A 14,910-nucleotide genomic window follows, 5' to 3' on the forward strand; every position below is an offset into this window, starting at 1 on the left:
TCAGGAAGGAATATTTTCCCCCTGCTTTAGCAAATATCATGCTCTGCTGGGGTTTTTTGCCTTCCTCTGGATCAACTGTGGGTATAGAATTGTGTATATGGGATTGTATGATATTATTATTATTATTATTATTATTATTATTATTATTATTATTACTATTATTATTTTTTTGTGGTTGAACTAGATGGGCTTGTCTTTTTTTTTTTTTTTTTTTTTCAACCTGACTAACTATGTAAGACTTGTGTTCAGAATGTGAGTCATGAACTGAAGAATAACACTGTAATGTAAAAAAAAAAATTGCATGTAAAACAGCTACAGTATGCACAAGTATGTCATATAGTACACACTCCAACCCACACCCCTTTAAAGAAGAATAAAAAATGTTTTTACTTAAATCCACAAGTGCTTTTTTTTTACCACTACTATTCCTTTATACTGGCTTTAGAAATTGGACGAAAAGTTTAGCACTGGGAAACACTTTTTGAAAGATAAAAATTGCATTTTATATACAACTGCAGGTGCATCTCAAAAGATTAGAATATCATCAAAAAGTTAATTTATTTCAGTAATTTAATTAAAAAGGTGAAACTCCTATATTAGATTCATTAAACACAGATTACGATATTTCAAGTATTTCTCTCTTTTTTGATGATTATGACTTACAGTTAGTGAAAACCCAAAATGTATAATCTCAGAAAATTTGAATATTGTGAACAAATGTAATATTTTAGGCTCTTGGCGTCGCACTTTAATCAGCTTATTAACTTAAAACACCTGTAAACACCTGAAAAAAACATACAGTACATGTGTTCACACCACATGTAGTCCAGTACGTTTTTATTTTTCTGCATTAAAAAATGCATGGATATTAGGTCATATGGTTTTCAGTGGCATAGTTCACACAGTGTAGTCGGTTTTGGTGCTTTACAGTTCCAGAAAAAAAAAATATAACATGCTACATTTTTTTTTTCTGGACTGTACTGGAACGCAGTAAAATGCACTGTTAAGCACCTAAACGCACTGGAATGCATTAAAAACGTGCATGCAGAAAAGCATCTGGAAGGCATCTGGACTGCGTTTCTATTGTGAGAACTGGCCCGATGTACCAGCAAAACATACACAAGTCAGTTTACTTTAGGAAGAGGGTCCACTTACCGAATGCCCCCCCCCCTCCACAGTTTCAGATGTGCTTGACTTTGCCCAATCTCCAATTAAAAGTTTGTCAGTTGGCACCATGCTAACTTTACATTTTTACAGCATAACACACTTCTGACCAAACAATTAAGCAAGCACAATGTTAATTTGAAAGTTAGGAGGAAATTTCGCAGCATACAGCTACTGTCACTCGTGAGACACATGAAAATAAGACCATTTAAACATCACATTTCCTTATCAAATCACTTTTACAGCAACTAAATAGCAGCATAGAAACAAGGGTTAACACAATTTTTTTTTTTTATCTCACTCATCCAGCTAAAACGGTTGGGGTGTTTTCCTCTTAAAAAACACAAATTAAGCTGGCTTGTGAGTTTAGCGCAAGACACAAGTAAACGCAAGTTATTTAGACACAAGTTAGCATATAGCAATAGACCATCATCAGACTGGCGTCTACCTGCGCTGATTTTGGTTCGGTTTGTTTTGAAATCCGTCGTCATCAGCCAATGCCAGATCTCCATTGCCATCAGTGAGAGAATAACCTCCAGACTTAATGTAGTGAGAAAAGACCCACCTTTTTTATGCACTTTAACCATCATAAGTTTGAATTATTTTCATATCCTGCACATAACATAATAATGAGAATGGTATGTGTGTTGTCCAGCTATGAATACAATACAGCGGGCAGGAGCTCCTAGAATTCCCTACACCATATAGCGCCCATAGCTCTGAGTTTAAAGTAATAAAAGGCCCACATGCTGCACCTATCGGTCAAGGATTTGAAACTGCTCACGCATCAAATTTCAGTGCATAAAACTGCATGTAGACAGTTTAGGATTCTGTTTAGTAGCGGTTTATTAAAGCGGAGGTCCACCCTAAAGTGGACCTTCCGCTCATCGGAACCCTCCCCCCCCCTCCGGTGCCACAATCGGCACCTTTCAGGGGGGAGGGGGGTGCAGTTACCTGGATAATCCAGGTAACTGCACCCACTTCCGGGATAGCTCTCTGCGGAAAGGGGCGTAACTTACGCCCCTTTCCGCAAGTGCCCGCCCCTTCCCGCAAGTGCCCCGCTGCCTGCTGGGAAACACACAGATCCCAGAGGCAGCGGGGAGCGTCCTTATTGCGCAGCGCGATTCGCGCATGCGCAGTAGGGAACCGGGAAATTAAGCCGAAAGGCTCCATTTCCTGATTCCCATACCCAAGATGGCGGCGGCAGGACCCGACAGACGACCTAGAGATTGGCTTCGGGTGCCGACATCACGGGCGCGCTGGACAGGTAAGTGTCACTATTTTAAAAGTCAGCAGCTGCAGTATTTGTAGCTGCTGGCTTTTGAAAAAAAAAAAAAAAAACGCGGAGTCCCGGTGGACTCTCGCTTTAATAACGTTGGATGTTATGAAGCTGAAAAAATGTCTCCTGGTATGTTATTCCTGTATACAGACCATTAATAACATTTGGTGTTGAATGGAGAGAATATAGCCACTTTATTAGGTATACACCTGTTCAATCTCAACCGAGCATCAAAATGGAGAAGAAAGTGAATTTAAATGACTGAACGTGGCATGGTTGTTGGTGCCAGACGGGCTGGTCTGCATTTTAAAAAAAACTGCTGATCTACTGGGATTTTCACACACAACCATCTCTAGGGTTTAGAGAATGGTCCAAAAAAAGAGAACCTATCCAATGAGCGGCAGTTGTTGATGTCAGAGATCAGAGGAGAATGAGCAGACTGGTTTGAGATGAGAGAAAGCAACAGTAACTCCAATAACCACTCGTTACAACTAAGGAATGCAGAATACCATCTCTGAACGCACAACATATGGAACCTTGAAGCATGTGGGGCTACAGCAGCAGAAGACCACACCGGGCACCACTCCTGTCAGCTAAGAACAGGAAACTGGGGCTACAATTCGCACAGGCAATAGATGATTGGAAAAACGTTGCCAGGTCTGATGAGTCCCAATTTCAGCGGAGATATTCAGATGGTAGGGTCAGAGTTTGGCGTAAACAACATGAAAGCATAGATCCATCCTGCCTGGGAGATTTGCATAATGAATGTGCAGCCGACAAATCTGCAGCAACTGCGTGATGCTATCATGTCAATATGGGCCAAAATCTCTGTGGAATGTTTCCAACACCTTGTTGAATATATGCCATGAAGAATTATGGCCGTTCTGAAGGCAAAAGGGATTCCAACTTTGTACTAGCAAGGTGTACCTAATAAAGTGGCTGGTGAGTGTATATCTGTATTCTTCTTCATTAGACAATGTCTCGCATTCCAGTAAAGACAAGCCCTTGGCAAAGAAAAAAAAAATGGGCGAAGGGCTTCATGATTGGGGGTGGGGGGGGGGGGGGGTGGGGCAGTGACAACTGACAAGAAAGGATTAATGATAGGGAGTGAGGAGGGGTAGGTTATCGAGATTGGCTGGTTGTTGTTTTTTTAAGGAAGGTGGGGGCTGCTTTGAGGGGAGACGTGCGGCATGGAACACAGCAGCAGACTCGTGGTGGATCCAAAGAAGAAGGAAGTCCTGTCCTCCCACCCTTTAAGTGTGGATTGTTTTTCATTTTATTAGCCTAGATGTGTGGCAGTTGGGGTCTGTGGAGGCATTAGCAATTTGGAACGGTAATTTTTGCCCCCGAGCCGGTGTTGCAGAGCTTGGGATAATTGAGTATAACTGTGATACCCAAGCTAAAGGGGGTTATGGGATGCCACCTAAGACCTGCAACCTAGGCAGGGGCGGACTGACCATTGGGCCACTCGGGCACTGCCCGAGGGCCCCATGCCACTAGGGGGCCCATCAGGGTTGCCAGCCTGAGTAAAACCAGGGACAGCTGGTCTAAAAATCATGAGATTATAGTTGCTCCACCTCTCCAGTACCTTCTCAGCCAATATAAACATGTCTGTGTATACTGTGTGATTGTATACTGTGTGTGTTTGTGTCTACTGTGTGGCCCCATAATCTCTGATTGCCTGGGGGCCCCATAATCTCCTATTGCCCGGGGGCCCCATGAGTTGTCAGTCCGCCCCTGAACCTAGGTATAGTGCTACATTATAGGTATAGAGATTTTAATATTTATTTGTTAATAAAATGGCCAAACGGACACTTTTCTCCAGTTCAGAGTTGAGTGTCATTTGTATATGTAGCACTGACCCCGAAGGAGCGGCTGGTTTTGTTGGGTTTACCATTACCTTCTTGACCTCGTGTGCGTCTAGGGGTTTCCTGAGGTAGATGGCCCAAAGAACTGCAGAGACTGACACTGGATCCACTTTTAGGATATATGTTTAGCAACAATTAGACAGAACAATCTCTCAGTGAAGGGTAGAGGGTTGGAGAGGAAATTCAAGTACTCTTGAAACTGCACAGGATAGGAAGTCTCTCACTATAGAAATCCAGAGAATTGTCACTCACAACTGTATTCTCACAGCCACCAGATAGACCTCCTCTCACTACGCCTAGCAACCGATAGTGTTTGAATAAAGCGAAGCCTCTGCTACAGACTTGCGTATAGGACACTTGAACAAAGTCTCTGCCACAGACTTGATGTAGAACACTTGTGAATAAAGTCTCTGCCACAGACTTCACTTGGTGTCTTTCAACTGAGCCTCCAGGCTCTTTCTGAGAAGCCAGCCTTCAGCGTGGCCTTCTCCCGAAGAGTCCTCCCCTGGTTGCTTCTCCAGTTGCTGGGCCTCTCTGCAGATGAGACGGCACCGGACCACCTTTTGAATCCTCCTTCCAGTTACTTTGCCTCGGGCTAGCCAGCCCCGAGTCTCGGAATTGGATGGATCCGCACCCCATGGCCATGAGGCCATGGGGGCTGGTCAGGAGGACCAGGACCAAACAGACAGATCTTTTGGACTGGACCCCAGAAGCACATGATGTCAGTACCTTAAGTACCCTCTCCCAGAATGCACAGCAAGATGTCACTCCCACTGGGCTGGTTCTGAGAAAGAATGGCACTCAATGCACCTAGCTAAACTGCGTTCTCACACTTGCCAGTGATGTCAGCGCCACCTGTGGCCAAGCAGAACCAATGCAATCCAGCTAGACTGGTGCTAAAACCATAATTTGGTATAATTGACCCTAAAACCCAACTGTGGTTTCAGGAATTTTAAATAGAAAAACGCATAGCGTGTGCTCTTCAGGAGCCGGTGCTACGATTATGCAAAGTTTGGGAATGTTTAGGATGGGTATGAGGATGGGTATTATCTGGGGTACCCTAGCCAAGGGTGTACTTGTTGATGGAAAAGAACACCACACCCTCCAACTTGACCCACTGCAGTAGGTACACAATTATCCCTCTACCTGTCAGAGATAGCTGATGGTTGAGCTCTGCTTTGTATCAAATACTCTTCCTGAGATATTAGAGCCTGGTGTTCCTGTTACTACTCCCCCAGTTCACCATTCTCCCTTGTACTCAAAAAAACATAGCGGCATCATAAGAAGTTTTCAAAAATGTACAAATTTCACTAACCATGCCTCAAATTCTTAAATGCTGGCCTTTGCATTATTAATTTACAGCAAATGTCATATAGAAGCAAGGGCACATGATACGCAGAGCCACGTGGAAGAGACCAAGTGGTACTGTTGTTAGAAGCTACAAGACAGGATCTGATAGGTTTTTATTACCCGGCTGCAGCTCTTTGGAAACGGGGATAAAAAGGTGGTAACAGGCATATGGGACTGCACGTGTAGTTGGGGGTGCAGCGGAATAACTAATTTAGTTCCAGTGCAATGAAAAAATTTGTATTGAAATAATGCAGAGACAGTTGGCAAATAACCCGCTGGAAAGGCAGCTCAGCTGGGAACACTCACAGTTTAACATGTACAGAGTAGACTGTAGCCGACTGTCAGTGTCTGTAGAGATGGGGAAAAAATGTGGCCTGGCCTTCTTGTGCCCAACAGGCGGGTGTCGAGAGGTTTCGAACCCAATGTTTTCCCTCCTCATGAAGAACCTTTCCCTACCGCTATTGCTGTCCCTAACGGGTGGGGTACCTGTCCCTACTCTACCAACTTGCACATATATAGTCAGGGCATGCATAGCTATTGAGTTTTATAGTTTCCCATTGGTGGGCCACTACCGCATGGAAAGCTTTGCAAACCGTGATGATATGCCTCCCCTTTCCTAATAACTTTACCCACTGACCAGCGTCAATTTGAAAAAGACCTCTTAGAAAAAGGCAGCACCACAGCAGTGTTTTAGCTCCAGATCACCTGGCCTAGTATTACTTGACATAAGCTTGCATGTAGAAAAAAAAAAAACTACAAAGGTAATTGCAGCATTAGCCATTATCACATACCTGTCAGTAGCCCCTGACACTGTCATATAGGTGTTGAGGTGTACTGATGCTTATGCAAATCGTAATATTTAGTCATAGAGCATGTGGCATCACTATAATGAGAGTTTCTGCAATAGTAGATGTGTGCAGAGAGAATAACCAGCTGCCTAATACAGCTAATAGAATTGTAATTTACTTTCACCCGCAGGTAAACCATAGGTTCCGTATAAGTGTCAGCATAACATAGTGGTACAGAGTTCTTTGAAATGCTGCAATCTATATTAAATGAAGTAGGCCAAAGGCCTTAAATAGTGACATCTACAGATAAATGGCACCCTTGTCTGAGATGACATAGCTGTAATATCATCTGATGTGTTTAAATACCAGAGTGACATTTTATATGCATTTTCTTTGGTGAAAAATGCTTTACTTAACTGCATGAGAGATTTTTATCCCACTATTGTGTGGATAATTGTGTGTGTTTTTCCAGATGAAAAAAGAGTCATAGTCTTTTGTTGAAGGGAACATTTTGCTATTTAATAACCAACGAGAAGGACCAAAGATAAACTGCTTCCAAATCAGGCCTCTTTTAAAATGGATTTTTGTGCCCTGTTTGACGGCATCGCTGGCACCCTCTGAGTCAGGGGATGGCCAGGAAACCACTGCCAGCTTCAAGTAGTGTCAACTAGAGACTGTCTGATCATGCTGCAAGAACACAGCTCGGGCCCAGTGTCTCTGCACCTCTCCTGCATTATTAATGGTAACATGAGCACAAAGGGAGAGTTTAATGGCATAAACCAGGGTGGGAGAGAATAACAGCTATCTGTATAGCATAAAGCATCGTCATAACTGTTATATTTAATTAAATTCATAGAGGGATGATGTGTATTTTTAATACTACTTTTGTATTCCTCCATTCACAGCGCCATGCGGAGTCGCCATCTTATAATAGGATTTTTGGCCATTGTACTGGTTGCACTTGCTTTGTTCTTGGGATTGTTTTTTGGACTGCGGTCGAACTCTAAGGAGACTACCCCGAGCGCACAGATCTATGGAACAGCAGCTGTAGCTACGGATGCTGGAAAATGTTCTGAGATTGGAAGGTGAGTTTATCTATCTATGTACATTGGGTAGAGTTGGTAAAGCAGCTCTTGGGTTCAATTGGTGGTTTGCGGCTTAGCCTGTACCATTCTAGATATCTGAGCAGCAAGTATTATCTCCCACAGTAATATATTGCGTTACATAGTTGCCTCTGTCTGCAGTACATTACCCCATATTGGAAGTTGTCCAAACGTCCAACCAGCCTGGGGGTGGTTGCTGAGGCAGGTGGCATGTAACATCACCATTTTTCCTACTGAAAGAAGGTGCCTGCGAGCTTACTGGGAACATTGGCAGCTATGGAAGTAGAGCCAATCTCATTGGACAAGAAATTTAAGATAAAGAGAAGATAAATATGCAAATACATACAAGTTTTCCAAATGATTGAAAAGCCCTTTTTGAAAACACCAAGTCACAGGCGTTCCAGAAAAAAGATCCCATGTCTGCATGTAGTCTTTTGTGCATTGTTCTCTACTGTTTGTGAATTATGTTATTGTTAATTTGTATATTGTTAAGATAGCCTAAATGTCTTTATATTTAGTTTTGGAAACAGTGCAGAGATATGAGGACTGGCAGTAGGTTTCATTGCTGTCTGACTCAGACATTAAAGTGTATGGCAGGGCCAAACTTTGTTTTGAAAAAAGTGGGAAAGCGTTAGAATGCTTGTCAGGTTTTACTGCTATCTAGGGCTCTATTAGAGGGATTTCTCCTTCCTTTCTGATCTTCTAGTAACATTTGCACAGATTTGAAATGGGGATAAATCTCCAAGGAGAATGATAGACTTGCAGTTTTTTAGTAGAGAAGGGAAAAGATAAAATCCTTGCCAGATTTTCTATTGCTCTCTGTGCCCCTGTTACAAATTTTCCCCTCACTTCCTGTCTCATATCTGCGGAACAGGAAGTAAGGTGAAATCTCTTTAATGCAGTCCTGGATAGCAATAAAAATTTGACAGCATCCTTGGCCTCCCCACTCTATCGAATAAAAAAATAAAGTTTTTGGGCTGGACATACATTTTGAAGGCAACAAGCATCACAGGTATGGAAGACACTGATGCAACAAACATCGAGAGAGTTTCTAACCTTTCCCTCACAAAATGTCTGTGAGATATTCTATTGATTAACCTAACTCCTCACTCACACCTGATATCACTAACCACTAGATAGCAATTTATGGGTGACGCAGGGAAATGTTTAACATTTACTTACCTTTACCGTTAATGAATTATGACATTCTGAATGTTTCAGTTTATTGCACTAAAAGCACAAAGGAATGCTTGTTATATAATATAAAAGAGACCCTGTCATCAGACCAGTCATGTCCATAAATATTTTATTTGTTTGTAAAAGCCTAACTTGTGTAGACATCCAAAAGCCCTGAGACTGCTACTGGTCACCACCATCTTGGATCTGGTATCAGCAGACCCAGAGCTCTCACTCAAGTGACACTCTATAGCAATCAATTAAATAAAATCAGCATCTCTGTGAAGTTGGTAAGCAGAGGAAAGCATGAAGTGCTCTGGAATTTCCTGATAGAGGGCTGCGCTGACTTTGGACTTGATAAAACAGAGTGGACCCACACCAGAAGATGACATGGCTCCCTAAATCATCACCGACTGTGGAAATACTGGACCACATGCAACTTGGATTCTGTGCTCCTTCGCTCTTCCTCTAGACCAGTGATGGCGAACCTTGGCACCCCAGATGTTTTGGAACTACATTTCCCATGATGCTCAACTACACTGCAGAGCGTATGAACATCATGGGAAATGTAGTTCCAAAACATCTGGGGTGCCAAGGTTCGTCATCACTGCTCTATAGTATTCCCTTTCACTTATTCACATACAAGTTTATGTAGGGAGGAACACAATAACTGAGCCAGCACAGAGAGTAATTAGAATAGCAGTGGGTTATGATATCCATAGAGGATGTGGCTGTGTTGGGAACTTGATTCTTCTTGGAGTAGTCACATTTACTAGCAAGTTTAAGAGGTACATTACAAGTGAATAAAATATACAATTGTAGATTCATTTGTTGGTACCCTTCAATGAAAAAGAAACCATTTTATTTTTTTTCTAAAATAAAGCTGACTAAAGAAATTGTCATCCATCATAATGTATTCCATATGTAAAGAAAATCACACTTTTTTGCATTTGAATTTTGATTCAACAGAATATTTTAAATGGTAAAACAATTGCAAATGGCATGGACAGAAATGATTGGACCTGTAACCCAATATTTTATGGTATAACCTTTTATAGTGCTTTCTATAGCTTTCAATGCGACTTCTGCACCTGGAAACAGGTTGTTTGGCTCACTCTTCCTGAACAAACTGCTCCAGTTGTCTCAGGTTGGGAAGGCTGCCAAACTGAATGTTTCAGCTCTTTCCATACATGTCCAATAAGATTCAGACCAGGAATCATAGAAGGCCACATCGGTTAGTTCAGTGTTTTGTTCTTTGCCTTTCCTAAGCCTTTTAGATGTGTGTTTTCAACCATTATCCCATTGGAGCCAATATAACAAGAGGTGGTTTAGGCGCATGCTGTTCTTACACTTTTTTTTCCTTGTTAAAATAGGCCGGGCAGGAGCACTACTATCCTGAGTGGATGTCATATGATGCCCTCTAGGTGCGTGCCTTGTCTGTGCTCTAGGGGGCATACAGCAGGATGATCTGTCACCCGATCTGACCGATCATTGTACTGTGCTGGCCCTGGTACCATGAGATCGCTGTGACCAATCACAGCGATCAAATGTCAATAGTACGCAATGACTTTCATTCATAGCCATTCATTGTGTTCTTTTGTGATCTCTGTGATCAGGCCAATCATAGCAGACCTGTACCACCATGTGATAGCTATAGCCAATCACAGCTATCACAATGGCACATGAGCAGATGCCATTCACAAAAATGATTGCTTATAACAGTGATCAGATCATCAATCATTGTGCCAAAAGAATCCTGATCAACCCCCAGAGCAGTACACATAGTATAGAAAAAATGTAAAAGAAGGGGAAGAAAAAGTTAGAAAAATTGAAACATATATATATATATATATATATATATATTGCTGTCACCAGCCAATGTCCCTAATCATTGTCACACCAGTCATATGATGACACTATACTGTTCTGGTCACAGTATGTTAAAAAAAAAAATATTTGAAAAAAAAAAAATTTATTTAGTTTCTTTATTTTCCCCAAAAAGTTTTTTGTGGCAAAAAATTACAACTTCAAAAAACTCACCATGACTTTTGCTAAATAGCTTGGACTGTCTACTTTCCAAAAAGGGGTCATTTGAGGGGTATTTGTGTGGTGCTGGCATTGTAGGGAAAGGAGACCATTTTAGTATAGTACATCAGGACTGATCAATTTTCAGATATATACTGTATACTAGACATGTGCATTCGTTTTCGTCCGAATTTCAGGTATTTTCGTTTTAGTTTTGACAAATGATAACGAAAGGGCAGAATCCGCAAAAATGAAAGATCCAACATAAATGCTTTATTTTCGTTTTTGTTGTTACAACAGTTCGATATAGAATAGGAGATTTGACGTGACTCTGACAATAACAATCTGTGTCTATAGAACCTGTGGTCGAATGTGCCTAACCTTACCTCTATTAGTCCATGATTATATAGAGAAAATATTTGACATAGAGAGAAAAGATTCTAAAGTGCTAATTTGAAAGGCTAACATGCAAGTTACTGTCCTAAAAAGTGTCTGAGGACCTGGGTCCTGTCCCAGGGGACATGTATCAATGCAAAAAAAAGTTTTAAAAACAACCGTTTTTTTTTCCGGGAGCAGTGATTTTAATAATGCTTAAAGTGAAACAATAAAAGTGTAATATTCCTTTAAATTTCTTACCTGGGGGTGTCTATAGTATGCCTGTGAACGGGCGCATGTTACCCGTGCTTATAACTGTCCCTGCACAAAGTGTAATTTCTGCAGGAAAAAAGTCCTTTAAAATCACTCGCGACTATAATGAATTGTCAGCTCCCGTAATACAAAGAAACCCTCATTGAAAGTCCTTGATTTAAAAAAAAAAAAAAAAAAAAAAAAAGCGTGAGGTTCCCCCAAATTCAATTACCAGGCCCTTCAGGTCTGGATATTAAGGGGAACCCTGCGTCAAACGTAAAAAAAAAAAAAATTGCAATGGGGTCCCCCCAAAAATCCATACCAGACCCTTTATCCGAGCACGCATCCTGATAGGCCGCATGAAAAGAGGGGGGACGAGAGAGTGCCCCCCTCTTGAACCGTACTAGGCCACAGGGATCCCGCAGTGTCTCCTCTGTGGAGACAGAAGATGGATGGATTTGCTGCACTGGATCAGATCAGCCATCGCTGGACCCCAGAGAGATCATCCGTCGCTGGATAGCAAGAGTGGATTACCACCGCTGGAATCTTTTTATTTATATATTTATTTATTTTTTATTTTTTTTTTTTAATAAAGGACTTTTTCAAAAGTGTGTTTGTCTTATTTAACATTTTTTTTTTTAACTTTTTGTGAAATGGTAAGGGTACTTTTGTACCCCCTTACCATTTCAAACCGGGTGGGGGCCGGGATCTGGGGGTCCCCTTGTTAAAGGGGGCTTCCAGATTCTAATAAGCCCCCCGCCCGCAGACCCCCACAACCACCGGCCAGGGTTCTGGGGATGAGGCCCTTGTCCCCATCAACATGGGGACATGGTGCTTTGGGGGGGGCCCCAAAGCATCCTCCCAATGTTGAGGGCATGTGGCCTGGTATGGTTCAGGAGGGGGGATGCTCTCTCGTCCCCCCCCCTCTTTTCCTGCGGCCTGTCAGGTTGCGTGCTCGGATAAAGGGTCTGGTATGGATTTTTAGGGGGACTCCCACTGCAATTTTTTTTTTTAAGTTTGACGCAGGGTTCCCCTTAATATCCATACCAGACCTGAAGGGCCTGGTAATTGAATTTGGGGGAACCCCTCGCTTTATTTATTTTTTTATTTCTTTTTATTTTTTTATCAATGACTTTCAATGAGTGTTCTCTGTATTACGGGAGCCGACAATTCATTATAGCCGCAAGTGATTTTTTAAGGACTTTTTTCCTGCAGAAATTGCACTTTGTGCAGGGACAGTTATAAGTACGGGTAACGTGTCCATTCACAGGCATACTATAGACACCCCAGGTAAGAAATTTAAAGGAATATTACACTTTTATTGTTTCACTTTAATCATTATTAAAATCACTGCTCCTGAAAAAACGTCAGTTTCTGAAACTTTTTTTTGCATTGATACATGTCCCCTGGGGCAGGACCCAGGTCCCCAAACACACTTTTTAGGACAGTAACTTGCATATTAGCCTTTAAAATTAGCACTTTAGATTTTGAACGTTGGAGTCCCATAGACTTTAATAGGGTTCTAAAGTTCACACGAAGTATGCTATATACTAGCTCCGTCGAATCTTCTTTATACATTCGACAGACACCATAAGCCTTCAAAGACAGATTCAACCGTAATTCATGTGGATTTTTGGACGAATGCAATTTTTGAACAAAAAACAAAATAAATAAATATGAATTTCGGGAGTAACTAAATACATTTTATTTTTCGAACGAAATTCCAAAACGAAATATTTCCCTCTGCACATGTCCACTGTATACACCAAAGTTTTTAGACCCTAACTTTTACACAGACTAATGCCGCGTACACACGTAGCCAACTATCCGGTGGACGTAGTCTGGCGGACTTCCCGCCGGACTGTCCATCCGACTTTCCGAACAGGCTACTTGCCCACACACGGCACTTTTTCAGCGGACTAATACGGCGTACTAAGTCCGCTGTACTTTTGAAATGAAAGGACTCGCCCACACACGCGGAGTAAAGTCCTCTCATTTCGAGCGCGTCTCCAGGTAGGCGGAGCCCGCGAAGGAGACATCGTTGGCCCCGCCACCTGGTATGGACTTAAAGGGGAACCCCAACGCCGAAAAAAAATCAGAGTGGGGTTCCCCCCCCCCCCCCAGGTCCACATCAGACCCTTGTCCGAGCACGCTAACCGGCCGGCCAGGAAAGGGGGGGGACAAACGAGCGCCCCCCCCCCCCCTCCTGAGCCGTACCAGGCCGCGTGCGCTCAACATGGGGGGTGCCTTGGGGAAGGGGGGGCCGCATGGGCCCCCCCATCCCAAAGCACTTTGTCCCCATGTTGATGAGGAAAAGGGCCTCTTCCCGACAACCCTGGCCGTTGGTTGTCGGGGTCTGCGGGCGAGAGTCTTATCGGAATCCGGGAGCCCCCTTTAATAAGGGAGCCCCCGGATACCGGCCCCCCCCCACCCTATGTGAATGAGTATGGGGTACAATGTACCCCTACCCATTCACCTGTGAAAAAAAGTAAAAAAAAAACCACAACACAGGGTAAAAATAGTTTATTGCACAGCTCCGGGAGTCTTCCGTCTTTGGGGGTCTTCTCGTCGGACTCCTCCGCTATCTTCTGCTAGCTCTTTTTCTAGCGGAGGAGCCCGGCTTTCTTCCTCGCCGCCGGCCTCTTCTTCCGACTTCGGGGGTCTTGTCCCCCTCTTCGGTTCTTCTGCCGGGCCACCGCGCCTTCTTATAGCTCTTTTATAGGCAGTGGCCCGGTCGTCGCCCCCTTCTGTTCTTCTCTTCAGATGTTGACTCGTTGCTCCCTCCGCTCACAATGATGGGGACCGGGCGCGTGGCGACTTATATAGGGACATCACCGGATGATGTCCCCGCCTATTATGATGTCACAGTAAGAAGATATCGGAGGAGTCCGGCGAGAAGACCCCCGAAGACGGAAGACCCCCCGGAGCTGTGCAATAAACTATTTTAACCCTTGTGTGTTGTGTTTTTTTTGTACTTTATTTTACAGGTGAATGGGTAGGGGTACATTGTACCCCATACTCATTCACATAGGGTGGGGGGCCGGTATCCGAGGGCTCCTTTATTAAGGGGGGCTCCCGGATTCCGATAAGCCCCCCGCCCGCAGACCCCGACAACCAACGGCCAGGGTTGTCGGGAAGAGGCCCTTGTCCTCATCAACATGGGGACAAGGTGCCTTGGGGTGGGGTCTCCGCCTACCTGGAGACCCGCTCAAAATGAGCGGACTTTTCTCCGGGAGGGAAAAGTCCGTTCATTTCAAAAGTACGGCGGACTGGCATACGCACGGCCGGATTGTTCGCCGAAATGCAAGTCCGGCGGGAAGATTGGAGTGCAAAACTACTTTCTAAGTCCGCCGTACTTTCGGGTCAAAAAAGTCTGCCGGAGGCTACACACGGGGGGATTGTCTTGACTTGAGTTTGCCGGACTTTTCCACACGATTGTTTGTTTGATTGTGTGTATGCGGCATAAATAATATACACTGATTTGAGTTATTTTTTACCAAAAAAATGTAACGTAATACATTTTGGTCTAA

General features: G+C 43.3%; 1 protein-coding gene across 2 annotated transcripts in view; it reads left to right on the top strand.

Annotated features, from left to right (window-relative positions):
- GGT1 (gamma-glutamyltransferase 1) overlaps nucleotides 1-14,910 on the top strand; it is a 266,175-nt gene that overhangs the window by 102,839 nt on the left and 148,426 nt on the right. For both annotated transcript variants that reach the window (XM_077461552.1, XM_077461551.1), the window contains exon 2: nucleotides 7,355-7,534. In XM_077461552.1, coding sequence (XP_077317678.1) covers nucleotides 7,355-7,534 — 180 coding nt within the window. The remainder of the gene's footprint in view (nucleotides 1-7,354; nucleotides 7,535-14,910) is intronic.

This window comes from Lithobates pipiens, unplaced genomic scaffold, assembly GCF_037356315.1.
Source record: "Lithobates pipiens isolate NorthernLeopardFrog02 unplaced genomic scaffold, aLitPip1_a1.2 Scaffold_3, whole genome shotgun sequence".
Lineage (NCBI taxonomy): Eukaryota > Metazoa > Chordata > Amphibia > Anura > Ranidae > Lithobates > Lithobates pipiens.